This window comes from Typopeltis vanoorti, chromosome 5 (genome assembly GCF_054136105.1).
Source record: "Typopeltis vanoorti isolate ZY-2024b chromosome 5, IOZ_Tvanoo_1.0, whole genome shotgun sequence".
Taxonomy (NCBI): Eukaryota; Metazoa; Arthropoda; class Arachnida; order Uropygi; family Thelyphonidae; genus Typopeltis; species Typopeltis vanoorti.
In genome coordinates, this window is record NC_143553.1 from 102,601,449 (window position 1) to 102,627,365 (window position 25,917).

A 25,917-nucleotide genomic window follows, 5' to 3' on the forward strand; every position below is an offset into this window, starting at 1 on the left:
GGAATTGAAACAACGTAGATCCGAATATAAATTAAATTATATTTTAATAGATATTTCCGATATTTCGCAATGTCACATTGCCATTTTCTAAAGGAACTTACAAAAAGGCAGGTGCACTCAGGCAATAACAATACAGTAACTGAGAATGAAGATTTGAAGCTATCCGAATGAATATCCGAAGCTATCCATCAGGACTTCTCCTAGAAGTCCTGATGGTGCCCTCTGGAGGGCTAAGTAGGCGTTCTTGGCCGTCAGGCTGAAGGTCTGCTGATGTATGCCTCCCAAATTTGGGGCAGTCGCATACAACCGAATTTGTTGAGGTTTGGAGAGTTTCTTAGGGCAGAGGCTGATTCCATAAATAATCTTTCGAATTTATATTTGCTCCGGTGTATTATTGTTGCTTTCTTCCACCGTATTCTGTGGCGAGTATCCAGAGCATGGTCTGCAAGACCAGAATGGCTATACTTGTAAAACCGGATGTAGTCCTTGTGTTCAGAAATTCTGATATTTGCTGTCCTGCCTGTTTGGCCAAAGTACGACAGTTTACAACTGCAAGGGACCTGGTATACACCAGGTAGGTCTAGGGGAAGTGGTTGGTCTTTGGTAGATGGCAAACAGGCAGGACAGCGAATATCAGAATTTCTGAACACAAGGACTACATCCGGTTTTACAAGTATAGCCATTCTGGTCTTGCAGACCATGCTCTGGATACTCGCCACAGAATATGGTGGAAGAAAGCAACAATAATACACCGGAGCAAATATAAATTCGAAAGATTATTTATGGAATCAGCCTCTGCCCTAAGAAACTCTCCAAACCTCAACAAATTTGGTTGTATGCGACTCCCCCCAAATTTGGGAGGCATACATCAGCAGACCTTCAGCCCAACAGCCAAGAACGCCTACTTAGCCCTCCAGAGGGCACCATCAGGACTTCTAGGAGAACGATAGCTTCAAATCTTCATTCTCAGTTACTGTATTGTTATTGCCTGAGTGCACCTGCCTTTTTGTAAGTTCCTTTAGAAAATGGCAATGTGACATTGCCGAAATATCGGAAATATCTATTAAAATATAATTTAATTTATATTCGGAACTACGTTGTTTCAATTCCCTAAGTTATTTAGAAATGCATAACCAACGTATAAGCCTGTCTACGAGAATCTGAATACTAGAATGTTCTGTGGTCCTGATTAATTGGAGAAATGCTTCTGATTGGAACATTTCTCCAATTAATCTGAAAGTTAGTGCTGCAGAGTTGACTTATGTTCTGTTTTGCCTTATTATTCTCTTCTTTTCTATTGGAATATATTTTGTAACTTGGAAATTAGTCAGATTCACTCAATTTCTAAGAAACATAACAGATCTTGACTGTTAAATTACTGTCCAGTTTCTCACATGTCTGTTCCTTCAATAATAGAGTAGAAAAAAATTATTCTTTACCTTCTGCTGTATAAACTAATAAAGAATGACCTGTATTAATTCTGTCACCCAAATTTGGATGGATGCTACAGACGTTTGGGAAGTCTTAAGTGGTTATGCTTGACATTTTTTCTACTGTATTACTGAGGCATATCACGTAAGCTCCCTTCATATGGTCTGTCTTCTGACTCTACACTTTAGCTTTCTCTCCTTTGGTTGCACATTGTATGTGATAGTTAATAGATTTTTATCTTTGCATTTTGCTGCTAATGCTGGGGTTTCCACAAGTTCCCAGTTCTTTCACCTAACTGCTTCCTTCTGTATATCAGTGACGTTCTGCAGCTCACTACAAATCCAGTCCATAGTTTTTGTGATAACTGATGCACAGCATTCCTCATTGTCATGACAAACATTGCATTACACAAATTAGCACAACTTTCTAAATATCAACAGTACTAAATTCTGATTCTGATAACTTTGTTAATCTCAGTATTAACCAAATTCAGTCCTGTTTTATTTTTCACAAAAACTAACTATTTAATTCCAATATCTACAAAGTAGGTGAATTTCTTGAGGTAATGCTTTCCTATAATCTTTCTTAACATATATATTGCTTTATCAGCATTCAGGAAATTAGGTTTTCTCTTTCATTCAAAGCATTACAATAACCTCTGATCAGCTGTTAACATTACAAATCACAAATCCATTCAATCGTTGACTACTTCTTACACTTAGGAGAGTTCCCTAAAAATACTTGACTTAGTTCAGAAGAAAGCAATTAGATTGATCAGTGATCTATCACTCACCTGTTCATTCTCTTTCATGCAGGCATTCAGCTTCTACAAATATTCCCACAGCCAGTGTCAGAATTGTCATTGATAATTCTCGCACTCTCCTCTAAATCCATTAAAATATGCGGCATCTTTTCAAAACTCCTTCACTTTTCAATTCTAGCCTCACAGAATATCTCTTTTCCCCTTTCTTCAGTCATTCATTCCTTCTATTGCTGTCTTTTGAAACAGTCTTTCCTCTTATATATTTCCAGAAGAGTACAACCTGCATGTTTTTAGATTTATTTGTAAATTTCTACTTTTAACTCAATTTTTTGCCCATCCACAGTAATAATATACTACAGGTTGAACTAGTTCTCATGTAGGAATTGTTAGTAAAATAAACTGTACTAACTGGAACATATTCTCTCTTTCCTATCCAGATTTAATTCTACAACAGTAATCTTTATTCTAAGCAGTGAATCAAAGTATATAGTGTATATTACATGATACCACAGTTGTAGTTCAGAAATTCCAAAGGTTTCTTTCCTTTCTTATAGGGTGGGGGTGCAATTCTGAATCTAGGCAGGAACACTTAAAAGTTGGGACATCTTTCATAGATAACCCTCACCACAACAAAAGTAATGCTTTGGAATATATACTATATACCAATAATTGTCTGGACACCCCCCATTATTTGAAATTATGGGACATTCCAGGTTTGTTAATAACATAAAAACCAGTGTACAGAGAGTAGGAAGCAGTATTTCATCATAGCAGTTGAATACAGTTGTATGGCAACATGACGTGTCGTGGGCTATCACATTGGTGGCATGTCCACACGTCATTGCGACTCAACTGGAGCATCCAAAATCAACGGTTGGCAATGTGATCAACAAATGGAGACATTCTAACATCACTAGTACAGGAAAACAACCAGGATGGCTGCTGAAAGTGACTGACAGGGACCAGGAGGGTGTTAAACGGGTGGCATGCAAAAACCAGCTACAATCAGCACAGACCATCTGTGATGAGTTCCAGAGTGCCAGTGAGCATTAATACTGTATGTAAAGAACTCTCTTTACTGAATTTCCACAGAAGAGCAGTGGCACACACAAGCCAAACATTACAACAATGAACAAGACGGCTCATCTGGCCTGGTGCAAGGAGCACGTGAACTGAACAATTGGCCAGTGGAAAACAGTACTCTGGAGCAATGAATCCAGGTTTCTCCTGTTTCCTTGGCAGGGTGTGGAGGCAACCCGGTGCACGCTTGTTACCACAATGTGTTGTTCCCACATTAACGTTTCATGGTGGATTAATGGTTTTAGGGTGCATTCAGTTGGCATGAAGTGGGACCACTGGTCGTAGTCCATGGTTCCATGAATGCAGTTCAGCACCTTGATATTCAGGATAATCCGGTGCCGCCTACACTGGAGTTTTTATGGAACAGACCCATGTGACTATCAAGATTTGCTAACATGTCTGGACAATTATTGGTAGATAGTGTAGCTTGTTTCAGAATGAACTAAGCATTTTCAAATATTTATTGCATAGTAACTAATTCTCATAGAAAGGCTTAGACGTTGGTTATACATGCTTAATAAGTAACTTAAGGAAATTACGACATACAATAGAATATACATTAAAATAAACTTTTAATATATTTCCATTGGTTAGGGCATAGTCATTTGAAGAGATTAGTTTAGCCCTGTTGTATAGTGTTTTACAACTCCATATTGTTGTGAGGGGGATGGTGGGATTGTTGGGGAATGTATCTGCCTATATGGGTGGATTTTCTATAAACTGAGAAAACCAAGGTTCCATCAGGCTGGCAGGTGACTAGTGTGTCTAGGAAAGGGAGGTTGTTGTTTTCCTCTTTTTCCAGGGTGAACTTCATTCTAGAGTGTTGGTTGTTTAAGTGTGTTAAGAAGGAGAGGAGTGTATCAGAGTCATGTGGCCAAATAGCGAACACATCTACGTAGCAAAGCCATATGGTTGGTTTTTGTGGGACAGAGTTTAAGGCTTTCTCTTCAAAGGTCTCCATAAAGAAGTTGGCCAAGGGTGGAGAAAGTGGTGAACCCATGGCTGTCCCCTCTATTTGTTTGTAGAATTTTCCCTGCCAAACGAAATAGCCCGAGTTCATTGTGAACTGAAATAGCGCTGAGATATCGGGAGCAAATTTAGCTTGGGTTAACTCTAAGGTTTCTTTGAGTGGGACATTTGTGAATAAGGAGGAGATGTCAAAACTCACCATTATGTCAGTATGTTGGAATATAAGGTTTTCTATACTGGCTTTGAAGTGGGCTGAGTTTTTTTATGTGTGATGGTGTGTTGCCAGTATAGTGTGCGAGCGCTTTGCCCAAATGTTTAGCTAATTTGTATGTGGGGGAAGCAATGCCATCCACTATGGCAGTGCTTCCCAAACTTCTGGATGTCAGGGCCCCCTTTGCAAAAATTAAAATATTTCACGCCCCCCCCCCCCTCGAAAAAAAAATCATAATAGAGAGATATATTATTATAATATTTATTGTATTTATGTTCAATACAAAACATACACAGCGAATATTGCAAAAATCAAATGCATATATTACATTTTTTGCCTCTTACTGTTTGGTTCTGAGGACGATGCAGGCTGTTCTGGTAAAATATGAAATACTGTCTTTTTTTTGAGTCTGTTTCTGCTTCTTCTGAATGTTCGCAGGATTTTTTTTTAATTTTTTATCAGCCACTTATCCATCTCAGGGTTAAATTTTTTAATGTAGAATAGATCAAATAATATCACCACTTACCGATACTGGTACACCACAGACTGATAACATGAAATTAGTGAATATTACCTGAATAAGGGAATCCCCAAACCAGGAATATTTTTATTTTTTGTGATTTTTCTCCCTTTAGGGTAATAAAGCCTAACGCGAAACAGACAGCAAAGGCAGGTTATTAAAACGTGCATATGATTGGTGCTGTATTAACAAAAGATCGCACAACCGAAAGATAAAAGCATAGCTGACAATTGAGTTGAAATGCTAACTCTCTTCAACCGAATTCCATATGTGAAACTGCCATAACATTCATTATGTATATATTACTTAGTTTTAACACTTTTACGAATTTTAACATGTTTACAATTTTAACACGTTCGGTTGAATTTTATTGCTGCCTTGGGAAATCGAACTCGCACACATCTAATAACAATAGTTTTTAGTTAGATACTGTGTTTGCCCATGCAACATATGGTTTTGTTTCAGTCTATATATACAGCATAGTTTCTGTATGAGGGGACATGTGATTCATTAATGAGTGTGTTTTTATCCCAGTTGTCTCTAATTGCACTATTTGTTGAGAAATATATTACACAGACTGCTGATACCTTATTCACTGGCATAATAAAAGTACTTGTTTTTATTGCCTCTGCAGTATAGTGGCTGTTAGGGAGGGGTGTTGTTTACCACTGCAAGCGAGTTACTATCTCCCCACATGAACTTGTTTAAGCTTTTTTCATGTGTGAAGTATATGCGAAACTTTTATTGGTAACAGAAAACTAGCTCGGATGACAGTGATAATATAAAACGAGTTTTGATATGTATATAAAGTCAATATCAATAGTGCCTGATTACGAATGCGTGATGAAAGGGACAGGAAGATTTGGAGCTTCCTTGTAGAGTATTCGAAGTAAATACAATTAACCACTGCTTTGAAATGAAACATATGAATAAGCAATATTTACTAATATTCATTAAGCGCCGAAATACGCAGAAAGCAAAGTTTGTGAACCAACACCAATGTGTGAATTTTTCCATTAAAATATAAAAAATAACAAAATAGAAATAATAAATAATAAAAGTTAAATACGTTTCTTTTAAAATAAAAAAAAAATCTACTTAGTCTTAAAACATTTTAAATTTGTTTTCATTATTTCACGGCCCCCAAGGGGGCCGCGGCCCACAGTTTGGGAAGCGCTGCACCATGGGATGTAATGGCAAATTTTCTTTATGTATTTTTGGGAGTTCATATATACAGGGGGGGGGTATAGAGTTATATGGTTTTAATTTGTTAGTAACTTCTACAGGCTAAGAAGTGACCTTCTTAAGGAGCCTGTGGAGTTTTCTAATTTGCGAGTTGGTGGGATTGTATTCAATGGGGAGGTAAGTAGCCTGATCTAATAATAGAGCCTTAAGCTTACCTGTGTAGTCCGTTTGGTTGAGTACTACGGTGCCATTTCCTTTAGCGACTTTGATTATTATTTCTTTGTTCTTCCTTATTTCCTGCAGAGCTTTATATTCCTTATTGGATATGTTGGTAATCACGTGATACACACACACACACACACACACATTAACATGAAAACTGATAATCTGAAACAGAATATTTAAGTTTATACTAATTTACACAAACAAAATTCTGTATTGGATATACTGATGGGCCACAAAATGTAATGGTAGGTATATAAGGAGAAAATTGGTCACATGTTCATGAGCAATACAAGGCACAGCACAGAATAAGTGACTAGTGAGGAAGGCAAAATCAGATAATTATTATTACTGCATGGGCACCTCCATGAAGTCTTAAGACTCATTGTGGGAGACCCAAACTATCAACACAGTATCTGCCGTACTTCTCTTTGAAACCATTAACAGGCAAAGCAATTACAATTGACTCAGGCAACCTATTCATTCGTTCATCACTCTCCAAGTGAAAAATAAGGTCCTCACACCCTTGCTAACCACACTCTTACCCAACTTACAGGGATGACTCCTCTTGTTCTGCTCCTGCTAGCCAAGTACTGAAGCATTTTCCCTGCTGCAATGTTTCTATCATATCCTCCTTTTTTTTTTTTTTTTTTTTTTTTTTTTTGGCCTATCAACCAACTTTGGCAATCCATATTCCCTCAATCTTTTCTCTTATTGAGCATTTCACAGACCACTCACCTCTGGATCCTTTCAAAAACTTCCTGATTTCCAGGCTTCCTTAAATTTTCATTCATACCAAGTTTTTGTCAGATGTGAGGAACAATTTCTGTTCCATTTAATTTGGTGGTGTAGAATGTCAAGAACATCATGGGTGGGGGTTGATTTACCAAAATTGTTACATTTGATGTGCTGTTTGTGTTCTTTTTGATGAATAGGAATTGCCCTTCCAGTTTCACTAGTATAAAGTAAGTTATGGGTGCACTAGATTCGATATATCCCAGGGTGGACTGGGGGGGGGGGGCAGGAGATCCTTGGAGGAGTTAATTTTATAGGTACTATAAAATTAGCATTAAGGTTTTAATGATGTAATATTCTATTTATTTTATTCGATATCCCTTTAATGTATGGAATAGCTGTAGTTTTCCAAAGAATTTTATTGATGGTATTTTTGGTATAGCAATTGTTTATGAACATATTGCTAATGATTGTTAATTCTTGCTTAAGAGCTTGTTCATTATAACAAATTGTTGCAGCTCTGTTTTTGAAGATATTAATGACTTCAAGTTTTTGGGAAGGGTAATGGTAATAGTTTACCTTTATGTATTGGCTGGTATATATGAACTTTTGGTAAACAGTGGAAGATCAACCTGAGGAAAGATTCATGACAGGTGTTTCCAGAAAAGGAAGTGAGTTTGAGCTTTCAGTTTCAGTGGTAAGCTGTGTACTTTTGTGTTTCTTGTTTCATGTGGCTGATGGAGTTTAAAGTTTGGCTGCTGTGTGACCAGATAACGAAAACATTGTCAAGATGTAAGTTTTAAAATAAAGGAATCTAGAGCATGTTTCTCAGAAGTGTTCATATAAAAGTTATCAATAGGAGAATATAGTGGTGATCCCATGGATATACTCTCATTTTGTAGGTAAAAGTTATTTTACCACATGAAATAACCAAGATGTAGTATGTGGGCAAAGAGATCCATAATGTGGGGTCTGAAATTTGTTCTGTAAGAGAAGAATTGTGTCATTATTGGGACATTTGTGGAAATGCAGAAAACATCAAAACTGACTAATTATCTTTTCTAACATTGTGGTTTTAATTTTATTTCTGAAGCGTTGTGTGTTTTGTATATTCAAAGAGAGTAACTTGCAAACTCCTTGAGTGCTGATGCTAGTTTCTTGGTTAGGTAATAATTAGGGCTGCCTATACCTTCAACTATTAGCCAGAGTGGAACATTATGTTTGTGTACTTCAGGAACATCATAAATTCTAGGAGTGTGTGTAATGTGGTAATGGCTTTTTAACAATGTCTGAAAGCCCTGGAAGTGACATCTTAAGTAACATAATAGTTTTCTTTTTAATCCTGTTATTTGGATTATAAGTTGATAAATATTGTTGTCAAAAACTAATTGATTGATTTAATGAAGGTAAGTTGATTTCTAAAGGTCTCAGTGGAATTGCCGCTTGACGTTAGACCTAGGTTCAAGTCTAGTTGCCGACTGGAGGAACTTTTTCTAAGCCTATCTTCGAGCGGTTCCAGAGTTAGTCGATCTCTGGCACAGGCAAGCGGGTTTTTCCTCCCAGAAACTCGGATTTTTCATCCCGTAAACTCAAGAAAATCGACCATAGTACTCACATTTCAGACAATAACATATCCTGTTAGGGTTAGGTACCAAGAGATGGCAGCACTTGTTTGTGCCAGCCATCTCTGATTGGCTACTGGTGGAGATTGAACTGTCCACTCAGTCTCCAAAAGCTAGATAGGGTATAAAGGCCTCGCCTATTCCTTATTAGAGAATAAAAGGCGTTAACTGATTTATTTATTTATTATTTTTTTAAGTTGATTTCTATAGAATAACTACAGCATTACATTTTTCAGCCTTTATAATAACAATATCTATATTAGCTTATAATTACTTGACCACTGCTAGTTCAGTTTTTGTGATATTGCTACATATTTCTTTGGTATTACCATCGTTTTATTTGTGATTTAAGCCAATAAGAACACAATTTGGTCGACTAAATCCAAAATTACCAGTCAATCCTCATTTGTTCAGTATCCTGGTAGATACCTAACAGGGCGCACCATGAGAAGATGAGGATTGGACATTAGGTCAGAAGCCTTGGTAGGTTCTCTGCATTCCTTTAAAAGGCTATGTGGAAGTCTCCTCTCAGTTATACAACTTTGACCTTTAAGCACTCCATTCAGGCAATAACAATCATAGAAAAGAAGTAGCTATAGTATTCAACACTAAATATGCAAGTATACTTTGAGAAACAGTTGAGAAGAATTGTGGAAGAAAAGCTTGGTGAAGAACAAGCTGGATTCAGGCCAAATAGAGGCTCTTAGGATCCAATTTTCAGTTTATGACAAATAGTTGAATAATTGTGGGAATATAACAAAGATCTGTATTTACGTTTTGCAGATCTGAAAGATGTGTATAACAGGGTGCCAAGAGAGAAGCTGTTCAAAGGGCTGCAGTTGTATGGTGTCAATGGAGCATTATATCTAGCAATACTTAGTCTTGATTTGAGTTGTAAGTCAACAGTTAGAATTGAAGGAAGTACAGGAAAGTGGTTTGATATTAAATCTGTTGTCAGACATGGATGTACATTATCCCCCTTTGTTATTCATTATCTATATGGATCACATTATGAAGGAAAGTGGTATTAAACCTGATATCAAAATTCGAGATGCTAATCTCAGGTCTTTACTTTATGCAGATGATGATATACTTTTAAATAAATCCAAGCTGCAAGCTTGGATTTATTTACAAGCTGCAAAATTCTCTGACTAAATTGAATAACTGTTGTAATAAATTTGGTATGAAAATCAGCAATAAAAGGACAAAGACAATGCAAATAGGCAGAAATATTGAAAATATCAATTGCGTCATGAATGGAGAACCTATAGAACAAGTAAAACATTTCAGCTACTTAGGCACAAATTTTAGTGAAGATGGGAATTTAAATATAGAAATAGACAATTGAATCAACAATGCCAGTATGGTAGGAAGTCAGCTGAATAAATTTATATGGAAGAAGAGAGAAATTAGTCAAAACAAAACTTACAAGATAGTGTTCAAACCAATTTTAACTTATGGACTTGAGAGCTGGATTAGAAATAAAACATTTGATCAAAGACTGGAGACCTGTGATATGATAATCCTGAAAAAGATTAGGGCATGAACAGATGACATGAATGGCAATATCATATTAAAAATGAGGATATTAGGAAAGACCTTGATATTGTTAGCATTCAAGAATGTGTTAGTTGAGGTAATTCCAGAGGGATATGGTCACTTAAACAGAATAGGAGAGGAAAGATTAGCAAAATAAGTGTTCTTTGCCAGGTTGGTAGGAAAATGACCCAGAAGAAGACTGAAATATGAGATCTGATAATGTTGGAATCTTGACAGATAACAGATTGATTTGAAGTAAAATTGTTGATAAGAAGTTAGTAATGATGTTAGTTCATTAGGTAGTACTATCATAAAATCCTGTACATCCCTTGAAGATACCTGTCAGGAATTTGATGATGATGCTTTTATTATTCAAAATATTAAGAGTTTCTGAACAGATTTTATCAGCTATATTAATTGGAAGAAATTTATCCTCAATTTCAATCTAGTATATAACATCCACTTTATTAACTAGAATACTTAGCATTCTAGTTAATAAAGGATTTATTAACTAGAAACTCTCCAGGTGACCTCACTTCAGGAAGTAATTTCAGTTTTTATTTCATATAATGGCCACAATTAATGCTGTTTTTTAATTTAATCCTTGAGTAATCTTTAGCCTAACTTTTGTTATTTTATATTAGTAATTAACAGATAAGAAGACTCTAGAATAATAGGACTCTCTTGATTTAGTAGAGGTTTTTTTCTTTTTCCACCATAGGTCAGGCCATCAATTGACTACATGTGACTTTAACTTACTATGTGTATTGTAATGTAACTTGGTTCTTTGTATACTCCAGATGATGACAATAGTTGAAACATCGGGTGATTAATTTTGATTTATTAAGTTGAAGTTATATAATTTATCATGATAAAAACCAATTACTAGTTAGTTTTGTATTTCAAACAACTGCAATTTGTTACAATGATTACTGTTGCACTCCTTGAAGAAAAGAGATGTGAGAGTATTATTTGATTTGGCAAGTCCTTTCCCCTTTGTCTGTGTGTCAGAGAGTAAAAAAAAAAAAAACTCACTTTTGAATTTTTAACTGTTTTCAAAGGAATATTCAAATAGTTTTACGGTATAATATATATAGATTGAGGACTGGGAAGGTGTTAAAATTCTCAAAATAAAATATTACTTGCATTTTCTAATTATCTGTTAGAGCAGTGTGTATCAAACATGATTGACTTGAAATTATTTCTAGAGTTTTATTATTCTTTCTTTAATATTATTATTAAAAACATTATTGATTCTACCATGTAGTTATTGTCTGTTGCTCATCAGGCTTTTCTTTACCAATAAAGGATGAATGTTATCATGTAAGAGAAAGGTTTTCTCAAAAGCTGCACAAAGGTCTGATGTCTCTGCGTCTTCCTTTGGATTTTGTGGCAATATTTTCACTGGGAGGTCTTGAAAAAACTCGTGAGCTGAAGAATCTGTTTAAACAGTTTTTACTTGCTAACATAAACAAAAGAAGAGAATATTTGAAGCAGCATCCAGTTAGCACAGGTGAGTATTTTTAACTATCACATTTACAAACTATTGGGGTGGGGGAATAAAGAAGATTAAATAGCTTCTTAAAACAAAACAAAATAACACCTCATTTACCTATTACAGTCTGTACATAACATTTTAATTTTGGAAGAACATTTTGCACATAACATTGGAAATACTACATTTATTTTTTTGTTTGTGGGCAGTACCTGTTATAGACTTCACATATCACCCTAATATTTTATATAAATAGTGCCTTTTCCCCCCAGAATAAAAGATTTTTATTTAAAAAAAAGTTTTATAATTTCTGTTTTTAATAGATATTTTTCAATGATAAATGCAAACACAAATCATGTATCTCATTGATCGTCACTTTCCATTGCTTACTGAGTGTTCTTGATGTTTTTTTGGTTTAAAAATATGCTTTTTGATGCACAGTTTCGTATATATATATATATATATATATATATATAAGTTATTCAGTTGGTTTCTTATTCTTATATTTTGCATTTTGCAAAACATAAGAAAATTATGTTTATTGTTATTAAGAAAAGCTCTTAATTAGAGTGCTCTGCAAATACATATATATATTTTTAATCAAATAAGCAATATTAGTTATAACTTATATTAGATGTAAATTCAGTTAGATTTAGTTAGTTATGGATTTAAATACTTCTTATTGTATTGTACATTTTGTAGTGCAGCATGGCACAAGTGCATACTAGAACAGTGCTGTCCAAGTCATCTTTTTTCAAAATGTTTAACTTAGGGATTTTGTATGATGTATCTGCATAATGTACTCACTAACAAGGGTGGATGGATTGTAGTTTTGAAAGCAAGTGTCATGTGTGCAGGAAGTCCATTGAAAACAAGTCCAGAAGTGTGGGTGATATGTAAAGAGTAAAGTGGTAGACATAATGGAGAATAGTTGCACAAATTGCTGATCACTCACAAATGTGAGTGATCAGCAAATGGGAGCTTACATTTCTTCACAAGGTGAAATGATCTCAAATAATTGCACAGACATGTGCTGAGTAGTACTGCTGAGAAGAACAAGAAAGAAGTGGGAACAAGGGAAGATAAAGGAGTGCTTAACTAAGTGAAAAAGGGAGATTAATTAGGAAATTTTCTGGGGAGATTACATGATAAGAGGAGTATTTGATGAGATCTTGATGAATTTGTGCTTTCAAGATATGAAGATTGATGAAAGTGGGGATATTAAAAAGTTGGGTATAGAAACAATGGCATTTATATGCTGTATACTAATGCCAGGAGTATCCGGAATAAGGGAGAGGAATTGGTGGCGCAGATAGCATCAGCCTGGCCAAAAATTATTGCGATCACTGAGACGTGGTTGACAGAAGGGGATATAACAACAGGAATAGAAGTCGCTGGGTATAGCATTTTTCGTCAGGACAGGAGGGGAAAGCGTGGTGGTGGGGTACTGCTTATGATAAGTGATGACCTATGTCCTCTAAGAGTGGAGAATTTGGAAGGAAGTGAGACAAATGATTTTGAGAGCGTATGGTGTGAGGTAGAGGTAGGCAAGACAGGATATTTAGTGGGGTGTTGCTACAGACCCAGGAGCACAGAGGATGGGGACCAGGAGATGTTTAGACAGCTAAGTTTGGCAAGTGCAAGAAGAATGATTGTTATGGGAGATTTTAACTTCAGTAGTATAAATTGGAGAGAGGAAGATGCATGTAGCAATAGGGGAATGGAATTTCTAGAATTCTTGAGGGGCAAATGTCTTAGGCAACATGTAACAGAGGGAACAAGAGGTTCAAAAATTTTGGATTTGGTTATAGCATCAGAAGAGTTGATAATAACTGAGTTGACGTCTCTCCCACCAGTTGGAGAGAGTGACCATATGGTGTTGACTTGGAAAATGAATAGACATGCAGGAGTATCAAAGAGACGGGAACTTATAAGGCAGGTGATTATAATAGTCTTAGACGTCAACTTCGGGAAGTTTCATGGAGGGAGGAATTGGAAGGCCGGGATATCACCAGTGCGTGGGAAATTGTGAAAGAATATTTGTTATCAGCAATAGTAAGTTGTATACCACGAGTGAAGAAGAGGACGCAATTTGGAGTAAAGTGGATGACAAACAATATTAAACAGGAATTGCATGCGAAAAAGAGGCTATGGAAGAGATATAAGGAGATAGGTGAAGAGATGCATGAGGAATATAAGACACAGGCCAGAAGAGTGACTAGTGTGGTAAGGAAAGCGAAACTGGAATATGAGAGGAGATTGGCCCTAAGATCCAAAGAAAATCCTAGGGAATTTTTTAGCTATGTGGCCAGTAGGAGGAGAAATGACTGTGGAAGAATGATATTGTGGGATAAAAATGGGAATAGAGTGACTGATGCAGAGGACATAGTGGAATTGTTCAATGAACACTTTATTGGAGTATTTCATCCTAGAGGAGTCAGTTTTAATGCTAGAGGGATAGGACTGGTACGAGGTCTGGAGGTACAGGAGGAGAGTGTGTTTCAGATACTGAGTACTCTGGATGTCAGTAAAGCTGTGGGACTGGATGATATTTCGCCACGAGTTTTGAGAGAATGTGCTAGGGAATTGACAGTACCTTTAACGTGGCTTTTCAACGAAAGTCTGGCTTTGGCAAAGGTGCCCAGGGAATGGAAGGAAGGTAAGATAGTGCCATTGCATAAGGGTGGTAACAGACTGGAAGTGTCTAATTATAGGCCAGTCTGTGTGTCATCAGTAGTTGTTAAGATCTTCGAGAAAGTAGTGAGGGACCGTGTGCAGCATTGGGCAGATGAGGGTAATGTTATCTGTGAGAATTAACATGGATTTGTGAAAGGACGCTCTTGTTTTAGCAATATGCTAGCCTTTTATAATAAAGTTACAAGAACGTTAGATGAGGGAAAGGCATATACTGCAATTTTCTTAGACTTGGCGAAGGCATTTGACAGGGTGCCACATGATAAGCTGATATTTAAGTTGCAGCACATGGGTCTAGATGTCAGATTGGTCAACTGGATTCAGGATTGGCTGTCTGATAGGTATCAGAGAGTTGTGTATGGTGGAGCAGTTTCCAGGAGGCAGAGGGTTACAAGTGGGGTCCCACAGGGCTCAGTACTAGGACCTATATTGTTTAACCTTTATATCAATGACATAGCCAGTGGATTGCAGGGGGATATTCAGTTGTTTGCAGATGATGCGAAGCTGGGAAGGATTATTAGTAATAGTGCAGATGTGGTAGCCCTGCAAGAGGATTTAAATAAGCTAGATAGATGGGCAAATGAATGGGGGTGTCAGTTGAATGCAGCAAAATGTAAGGTCTTGAGGTTTGGGAAACATCGATGGGATGCTGCATACTCTATGAGAGGAGTTATACTGGAGGAAGTAGGGGAGACAAGAGATCTGGGGTTGATGATTGATAGAAACCTGAAGTTTAGGGAACATATTGCAAAGGTGGTGAAGGTAACACAGAGGATTGCTGCTATTATGAGAAGGACACTGACCTGCAGAGATAAGAGGGTTATCATTCCATTGTATAAGTCTCTGATCAGACCACACTTGGACTATTGTTCTCAGATTTGGTCCCCAGGATTTGAAGGGGATAAATTAACTGTGGAAAGGATACAAAGACGGATGACAAAGATGGTTTCAGGACTGTACAAGGATAGTTATGAGGATCAGCTGAGAGAATGTGGACTGCAGAGTTTGGTGGATAGAAGAAGGAGAGGTGATATGATTGAGACTTTTAAACTGTTGAGAGGTGGTTACAGGGTTGAAACTGGGGAGTTCTTTCGCTTGGTTGATCAGCGGGAAGGAGTGATGACAAGAGGCCATCCCTGGAAGTTACGAAAGGAAACTGTGAGCAAGAGGGTAAGGAGTGGTTTCTTTGTGTGGAGGGTGGTTGAGCCGTGGAATGCATTGCCTGATGGAGTGGTGGGAGCGAGAACGGTCAGTGAGTTTAAAGAGTGGTATGATAGACTTTGTGTTTCTCAGGGGGGGGACCTCCCCTCAGTGAGTCTTGACAGACTTTATGTCTTAGGAAGAACCTCCCTCGATGAGTCTTTTGACTCCTTGGAGGCCTGAATAATAATAATAATAATAATAATAATTAGGATGAAGTTCTGGTATGAAGGAAGATATGAAAGAGTTAATAGATGTAGCAAAAAAAGAAGAGGAATGAGAGTTGGAAATGAATCATGGTGATCACTTCCAATATCAAATCCTTTGTGCACCCTAGTGTCTTGCACCAGTGAGAAATCATCATTATCAACAATAACATAGTCAATGAGACTTTTCTTGTTCCTTGCCTCTTCTCTCCATGTGAATTTTATGCACATTTTTATGTTGAAACATTGTGTTAGTAATAATCAGTCCATGTCCTGAGCAGAAATCCAACAGGTATTTACCATTATTATTAGCTTTTCTCCAAATTTTCCCAAAATATTTTCGTATGTCTGACAATCGTTTCCTAATCTGCTATTTAGATCCCCAACAATGACCAACTTTTCTTTTTTCATTATGTCAGTTGCTTTCTCTAAAGCCTCAAAAAATTCCTCCACTTCTACCTTAGTAGAACCTTCTGTGCGACCATAGGCACAAATAAGCCTCATTGTCTAGTTCCCCATTCTGATAATTTCCCACATCACTACTTGATATTGCCTGCCATTCAAGAAGATTAACTCTTATTTAGCGTTGAATACTATAGCTACTCCTTCTTTTCCTTGATTGTTATTGCCTGACACATACACACACATTAAAAAAAAATATGGAATGTTTTCTTTATGAAATGCTGTATATAACAAATATAATCATTCCATCATACTGAATTAGTGAAACAGAATGATAAAACCTCAGAGAAAGGAAAAGAAGTGTGACAAATGCCTTGTATGCATTTTTGTCATGCAAAAAGAATAAAAAATTTTAAATGTTTTCCATCTGTTAATCCATATATAGTGACAGGTTCTTTTTTAATAGGCAACTTGCTCTTCTGAAGAAAATTCATTATACCAAATAGTTCACTATAACAAACTATTCCAGTATTACTTACCTACAAGTTTTTTACTGTAGGTTATTGTTTTGTCTTTATTATACTCAATCTTCTCTTTCAGGTGGAGAACTTTTTTTGTCTAATTCTGACTATGAATTATGATAAGTGAATACTTCTGAATGCAATTCACGTCGATTTTTAATTATGAACTGCTTTCCCTTTCTCTGATAATAAATATATAACTTTGTTAAATTCATTATATCAAAGGAAAAAAAAGATAATGCTTACTATTTTGTGTATAATTATGTTGCAGGAAAAAAAGATAATGTATTCATATGTAAAGGTTTACATTTCTTTTTATTTAAAATTTTCTATTTACTTTCAGCAAAATTACTCTCCTTTCTACCTGATTATGTTTTACCCTATGCTATTCATCTGCTTGCTCATGATCCTGCATATAAGAAATATGATGATGTTCCTACCCTTATAAAGTTAAAAGAGTAAGTATTTCATTGCTGATCATTAGTAAATGTTCAGGAATTCAAACGAGCCATCCACAAATGGATTGTTTTTAACCTAAATGAAATTATCAATGCTGCTATTTATTTCTAAATAGCAGCATTGATGTTTATTTTACTGATAACTTCAATATGTTCATTCTGATGGCCCTACTAAAGTTTTATTCATCAATATTAGGAACCAATTAATTTTGAAGAAAACACTCGATCAGATACGTAATAATGTAAACTAAATTACATAGTACTATTTTAATATTGTAATATATTGCACACCCATTCAGGTTATATCAGGAATTTGTGATAAGTGAGTGGGTAGAATGGCATAACTTCAGGATCTTTTTACTCAAAAAGACCATGATTTAAGCTTTGTCGACTACCACTTTGGTAGTTGACTGGCTGGGGGGGGGGGGGACAAACATAGAGATGTGTTCTCATTACAGGGAAAAATTGTTGGGACACAGCCTGTTCTTTGACAAGGTTCCTAGCATTACTATCTTATTTCTTCACCTTATTTATCCATCTGTAATTTGTGAAAGATGGATAAATAAGTTCATTTTTGAAAAACTTCAGAATTTATTAAACACTTCCTAAAGTAACTCACTTTTCTCAGAACTTCATTGAAGTTATCACTTTCTTTGCTTTCTTTTTGGTTTTATTGAAAACTTTTGTCTCTGCAGGTGGTTCAGTTGAACCAAAAATCAAGCTGACTGAACAGTTTTCATAAGATCCGAGTTCTGAATTTCAGTAAATGCATCCAGCCAGAGTTGAGGAATAACTCATGGAGAGGCAGTATGCTTTGTTAGATGCACTGTGCAGAATGCATCTAAAAAGTGGTTACTGAAATTTTCATAAACGACTATCATCGCTTGTTGCTGCACAATCATAACATTTATAGTTAAGAGAAAATACAATGCAGGAAGTTAAGGATTGCAAAATGTAGCTTTTATGAGTAAATGTAGTAAATTATTATTATTGAAGACCTCCAGGGAATCAAGGACTCATTGAGAGAGATTTACATCATCCAAACTAACTGTCATACCTTCTTTTGCTCATTTACACTAAATGCACTCACTACTTCAGGAGGCAAACTGTTCAGCTTGCTCATTGCTTTGTGAGAAAAAAATCTGTCTTATCCCTTTCTTAACTGCATACAAGCTTAACTTCCATGGATGACCCCCCCTTGTTCTCTTCCAACCTTCCATATAATGAAAATTTCATTATCCTATAATGCCCATTCAGAAGTTTGTCGACCTCTATCATATCACCCCCTCTTTCTCCTATTAATCAGAGTCTGTAGTTCACATACTCTCAGTCTGTCTGCATAATCTACATTTCATAATCCCGAGATAATCTTTGTAACTCTTCTTTGCACCATTTTTACAGCTATTTTATTCCCTCCATACTCAGGAGACCAAGTCTGCACACAGCAGTCCAGATGTGGTCTTATCAAGGCCTTGTAAAGAGACAGAATGACTTGCTTATCCTTAGATATCAAGATTTGTCGTAATGTCCTGTTAGCCTACACTCCACACCACATACTCTCAAACTCACTGCTACATGGGACATTATTACCATTATTGCTTTCTTGTGTTTTTACTCTAATTCAAAAGTTGAAAACAGGAGGATAGAAGAATGGGATGAAAAATTGATAGTATATATGCTATTTATTCACAATGGGACATAAATACATAGAAATACTACATTGTTGCATAAGTAGGAAATTTATTTATCATACTGTATTTGTTTAAAATGGGTCAGTTGCATGAATAGATATCTCGGCGAATCAGTTGTTATATTGTTACAATTTATACTATCATGTTTCTTTAGAATGAATCATTCATTATATGCAAAAGGACAATTGTGCAACAAAATGGCTGTAGATGATAAAATATCATCTGACAGGGAGGGGGGAAGAGAGTCAGGGATGAGGAACTAGCTCTGAGAGCATTGAAAAGTTCATTCATAATAGTGCTTCACAGTATAAAAAACACTAAAAGAGGAAAAAAACATTAATTTATTCATTGAATTTACTAATACTTCACTGTTTTCTACCTAGCATCTTCATAACACACATTATAGCAGTCATAAGCATAGAACACTCATCTAAATCACTAGAATTAGAAACAATTCAAATTGTAACCAAAAAAAAAAAACTAATGTCCAAACAAGTTGAAAGTTTTTTTTACTTGGTTAAATTATAAATTAAAGATGCTAAGAAATTATATCGTCATCATCAAAATCTGCCATGTATCCTCAAGGGGTGTACAGGATATGATAGTACTACATGAAAAATTTACATCATTACTAACTTCCTACCTACAATTTTCCTTCAAATCAGTCTGTTCCTTGTCAAGACTCCAACATTATCAGATCTTATATTTCTATCATTTAAGGCATTTGTACCATATCAATCCACCTATATCTTGGTCTTCCTCTGGGTCGATTTCCTGCAAACCTCGCAGAGAATACTTGTTTTGCTAATCTTTCCTCACCCATTCTATTTAAGTGACCATACCACCTGAGATTAGCTCTGCTAATGCATTCTTGGATGCTGACAATATTAAGTTCTTTCCTAACATCCTCATTTTTATTGACACCATCTGTTCATGTTCCTAATCTTTCTCAGGACTCTCATATCTGTGGTCTCTAGTCTTTGGTCAAGTGTTTTACTTCTGACCCAGCTCTCAGATCCATAAGTTAAAACTGGTTTGAACACTGTCTTGTATACAGCTAATTTAGTGTTACTACTAATTTCTCTCTTATTCCATATGAATTTATTCACTTGACTTCCTACCATACCAGCTTTGTTGATTCTGTTGTCTATTTCCATATTTAATTTACCATCTTTACTAAAAATCGTGCCTAAGTAGCTGAAATGTTTTACTTGTTCCACAGGTTCTCCGTTCAAAATGCAGTTGACATTTTCAACGATTCTGCCTATTTTTATTGTCTTTGCCTTTTTATTACTGACATTCATACCATATCTATTACAACAGTTATTCAATTTAATCGGGGAATCTTGCAGACTTGTAGCGGATTTATTTAGAAGTATAATATCGTCCGCATAAAGCAAAGAGCTGACATTAACATTAACATCTCCAATTTTGATATCATGTTTAATTCCACTTTCCTTCATAATGTGATCCATATAGATAATGAATAACAGAGGGGATAATGTACATCCTTGTCTCACACCAGATTTAACATTAAACCATCTTCCTGTACTTCCTTCAATTCAAACTGCTGACTTACAACTCAAATAAAGACTAAGTATTTCTTGATATAATGCCCGATTCATACCATATAACCATAGCTTATTGAATAGCTTTTCTCTTGGCACCTTGCCATATGCCTTTTCCAGATCGACAAAACTTAAATACAGATCTTTGTTACATTCCCATGCTTTCTCAACTATTTGTCGTAAAGTGAAGATCTGATCCTGACAGCCTCTATTTGGCCTGAATCCAGCTTGTTATTCGCCAAGCTTTTCTTCCACAATTCTTCTCAACCGTTTCTCAAGTATACTTGCATAAATCTTGCTTTATGAAATACCTCTGTAATTCTCAGTTGTGAAATACCTCTGTAATTCTCACGTTCAGTTTTATTTCCCTTTTTATATATGGGTACTATGAGAGTTCTACTCCAATCATCGGGAATTCGTCCCTCTGTCCAGGCTTTCTGAACTATGCAGTGCAGCCACTGTAAGACTTTTATACCACCATACTTCAACATTTCTGGTCGAATAGCATCTACTCCTGCTGCCTTTCCACATTTCAAGCCTTTGATGGCTTTTTCTACTTCAAGTAGGGATATGTATTCCTGACTGTATGCCTGTTCTCAGGAATACATATGTTTTTGCCACTGTGCTATCACTGCTTGTTTCATTTAGCAATTTTTTGCAGTAATTACTCCATACTCAAGGATATCTTTTTCCCCCATTTTCATGTCACCTTTATCATATCTAACTCCTTTTACAGTACTCTTTCCTCCATTTTTAAGCTTCAACAACCTCCACAATATCTTACCACCTTCTTGATATTTATTTTCTGTGTTCTTGCCAAAGTCCTCCCATGACTTTCGTTTAGCTAGTTTTACACAGTGTTTAGCTTTCTTACATTTGTCTCTGTATTTTCTAAGAGCACAAGCTGACTTATTTGCCAGGAACTTTTGATATGCTTTCTTCTTTTCCTTCACTGCCTCTTTAACTTCCTGTGTCCACCATGGAGTTCTGATTTTTCTATCCTTGCAGACAACCTCACCACATGCCTCTCTGGCTGAATCAATCAGTGTTTTCTTCAAGGCCTGCCACTGAACCTCCAAAGTTTGGTTGCTGTTCTCAAACTCTTTCATTTTTACTTCAATAATCATTGTGTATTTTAGTCTGTAGTTCACATCTGAGAGCTGCTCAAATTTTATTCGCTTTAAAACTTTCTTACATGTTATTCTTTTCAATTTGAAATTCAATTTTATCCTGCTCAAGACTAAATAGTGATCACGTCCAATTTCAAATCCTCTGTACACTCTGGTGCTCTGCACCAGGGAGAAAACATCACTATCAACAATAACATAGTCAATGAGACTTCTCTTATTCCTTGCTTCTTCTCTCCATGTGAATTTGTGCACATTTTTTTATGTTGGAACATGGTGTTAGTAATAACCAGTCCATGTCCTGAGCAGAAATCCAACAGATATTTGTCATTATTATTAGCTTTGCTCTTTTCTCCAAATTTTCCCAAAATATTTTTGGATGTCTGTCTGACAATCATTTCCTACCCTGCTATTTAGATCCCCAACAAGGACCAACTTTTCCTTTTTCATTGTGTCAGTTGCTTTCTCTAAAGCATTAAAAAATTCCTCCACTTCTACTTTAGCAGAACCTTCTGTGGGATCATAAGCACAAATAAATTTAATTTTCTTCCCCATTCTGATATTTGCCCACATCACTCTACTTGAGACTGCCTGCCATTCAAGAAGATTAGCCTCGTATTTATTGTTGAATACTGTGGCTACTCCTTCTTTTCCTTGATTGTTATTGCCTGAATATAACATTTTGTGTCTATTGCTCAGAAAGATCTCACCAGTTTTTGTCTTAGGAAATTATATTCTTTGTTTAATCCTGCATCCAAGTATAAGCAAACAAAATTTGCATGTGAAGTATCTTCATGACTGGGCTACTTGTATATAGGAGCTAATAATGTTACATATATAATGCCTTAGTATCTCATACAAAGCACACATCCTTTTAGATGTTTGTGTGTGTAAAATGCTATGCATTATGGGAAGGGCCACTACTCAGACTACTCAGTCTTTTATTGAGGTGTTATTAGTAGGAATTAGATCCAGAAGGGATCCAAGGTTGAAGTAATGCAGGACTCATATATTTCCCATATGGTGTCAATGGGGCATTATATCAAGCAATACTTAGTCTTTATTTGAATTGTAAGTCAGCAGTTAGAATTGAAGGAAGTACAGGAAGATGGTTTAATGTTAAATCTGGTGTGAGACAAGGATGTACATTATCCCCTCTGTTATTCATTATCTATATGGATCACATTATGAAGGAAAGTGGTATTAAACATGATATCAAAATTGGAGATGTTAATGTCAGCTCTTTGCTTTATGCAGATGATGTTATACTTCTAAATAAATCTGCTACAAGTCTGCAAGATTCGCTGACTAAATTGAATAGCTGTTGTAATAGATATGGTATGAAGGTCAGCAATAAAAAGACAAAGACAATGAAAATAGGCAGAATCATTGAAAATGTCAACTGTGTTGTGAATGGAGAACCTGTGGAACAAGTAAAACATTTCAGCTATTTAGGCACGATTTTTACTGAAGATGGTAAATTAAATATAGAAATAGACAACAGAATAAGCAAAGCTGGTATGGTGGGAAGTCAATTGAATAAATTCATATGGAATAAGAAAGAAATTAGTCAGAACACTAAATTAGCTGTGTACAAGACAGTGTTCAAACCAGTTTTAACTTATGGATCTGAGAGCTGGGTCAGAAGTAAAACACTTGACCAAAGACTAGAGACCACAGATATGAGAGTCCTGAGAAAGGTTATAGGTGTGAACAGATGGCATCAATGGCAATATCATATTAAAAACGAGGATATTAGGAAAGAACTTAAAATTGTCAGCATCCAGGAATGTGTTAGCAGAGCTAATCTCAGGTGGTATGGTCACTTAAACAGAATGGGCGAGGAAAGATTAGCAAAACAAGTGTTTTCTGCCAGGTTGGCAGCAAAACGACCTAGAGGAAGACCAAGATATAGGTGGATTGATACTGTACAAAGTGCTTTAGACGATAGAAATATAAGATCTGATAATGTTGGAGTCTTGACAAGTAACAGACTGATTTGGAGGAAAATTGTAGATAGGAAATTAATAATGATGTAATTTTTTCATGTAGTACTATCACATCCTGTACACCCCTTGAGGGTACATAACAGGAATTTGATGATGATGATGATGATGATGAAGTAGTGAAAAAGTGTATCATATTATTATTAAATTACTCTACATCAGAGGTTGAAAATGGTCTGAGTAGTTGCCCTTCCTATAATGTATAGCATTACACACACACATAAATGCAAAGCACAATGGGATACTAATGCAAATTGATGTGAAGATACATCACATGAATACTTGGTCTGCTTATGCTTGGATAAAGGATTGAATCAAGAATATAATTTCTTGGCATCTTTAATTTATTGTCCTAACATGGTACCCTCAGTGGGCTGGATAATCATAATGGATAATCAGGCTATCTGGTCTTACATTGACCGTCTCCCAGATCTTTGGCCAGTTAATAGAACCATACCTAGTTGGGAGTGTGCTTCATTACTGATTCTAAAAATAGTTTCTCAGTCTTGTAATGAATACTCTGCAGTATTGATGTTTTCCTCTGTCTAAGCCTATGTGAAGGCGTATCCAGAGCATGGTCTGTCAACCTTGTATTGTGCTATACAGATGATCATGGATATGATTTTTTCGTTCTTCAAAGTGGATATTAACTGATTTACCAGTCTATCCAAAGTAGGCTAAACTTATAAACAAAGGAACTTTATACATCCAGAATGTGCAGGTGGATGTAGTTGAAGAGCAGATGAAAGTAGATAGCCAAATGATTTTGGCTGTCTACTAATTTCTGAGGTGAATGCAAATAGAATGGTTTAAAAGTGGCATGGAGATCATATTTGCAGAGAATTTGGCTATTTTTTCTGATGGACTCTTAACATGTGGGATGGGAATGGTTTTGCTATGCATGATCTTGCATGTTGGTTGCAGGAGGGATGAGGGGGGGGGGGGGGTGCATGCAGTATTTTAACTATTTTATACAGGCTGTATATAGCCATTGGCTAAAAAAGATGTTGCAAAGGTACCTGAGCTCTGTTTCAAGGGCTGTGTCATTTTAATAAACAGCTCTGGCTGGGTGAGAAAGTGTTTTCATGATACCATACTGTTGGGATGGTAGTGATGTGATTACTTATATGAATACCTTTCTGTATTTGTGGATTTGTGTAAATGGAAAAGGATAATGAGCCATTAGGCCATTGTATCACTAGTGTATCTAGAAAAGGGCAACGATATTTACTTCCTTTTTTCTATCGTGAAGTTTATTGTAGAATGTTTGCTATTAAGATGCACTAAAAGTGTACCTAATAATGTGTATCTACTGTGACTGCCTTTCCACATTTCAAGTTTTTGCTAGCTTTTTCTACCTCAAGTATTGATATGTACTCCTCGTGAAACTTTTCTAGTATGCCTCTGTCATCGTTTGTTTTGTTTCATAGTGTTTAAAAAAAAAAAAAAAAGACATCTAGGATATCCTTATTTTCAGTTTTCATGTCACTTTTATCATTTCTGATTTTTTTTTTACAGTATTCTTTCTTCCATTTCTGAGCTTTTCAATAGCCTCCAGAACATTTTACCACCTTCTCAATATTTATTTTCTATACAGTAGTTCTCCCCCCCCCCCCCCCCCATCCACCAGGGATACGTTCCAAGACCCCCTGTGGATTCCTGAAATTGCAGATAGTACCAAATCCTATTTATATATACTATGTTTTTCCCCTATACATATCGATGATAAAGTTTAATTTATAAATTAGGCACAGTAAGAGATTAACAACAATAACTAATAATAAAATCAAACATTTATAACAATATACTGTAATAAAAGTTATGTGAATGCAAATGGAATCTTAGCAACCCCAGCATGTGATTTTTTTTCTTTCCTTATGAAGTCAAGAACTTTCACCTTTACACTTAAAGGAAGCACTTTATGGCTTCTCTTTTCCATATCCAACCTGCTGGCATCACTACTCTTACCCTTTAGGGCCATTATTAAGTAAAATAAGGATTACTTGAATACAAGCACTGAGATATCACGACAGTGGGCTGATAACAGAGACTAAGAGGCCAGTAGCGTATGCAGTACAGTGTGGATATGCAGAATAAAATGATGATTCCCCATCCCGAGCTGGATGGTGTGGGATTTCATTATACTACTCAGAACGAAGCACAATTTAAAACTTATGAATTGTTTATTTCTGAGATAAATTTTCCTTTTAATATTTTTGTATCGGGGTTGACCATGGGTAAGTGAAACTGCAAAAAAGCAAACCTGTGGATA

At 35.9% G+C, this 25,917-nt stretch overlaps 1 protein-coding gene across 1 annotated transcript in view; it reads left to right on the top strand.

Moving 5' to 3' along the window:
- LOC150106699 (sister chromatid cohesion protein PDS5 homolog A-like) overlaps positions 1-25,917 on the top strand; it is a 670,786-nt gene that overhangs the window by 448,524 nt on the left and 196,345 nt on the right. Inside the window, exons 24-25 of the mRNA XM_090393290.1 lie at positions 11,586-11,790; positions 17,139-17,253. Of these exons, the coding sequence (XP_090249416.1) occupies positions 11,586-11,790; positions 17,139-17,253 (320 nt within the window). The remainder of the gene's footprint in view (positions 1-11,585; positions 11,791-17,138; positions 17,254-25,917) is intronic.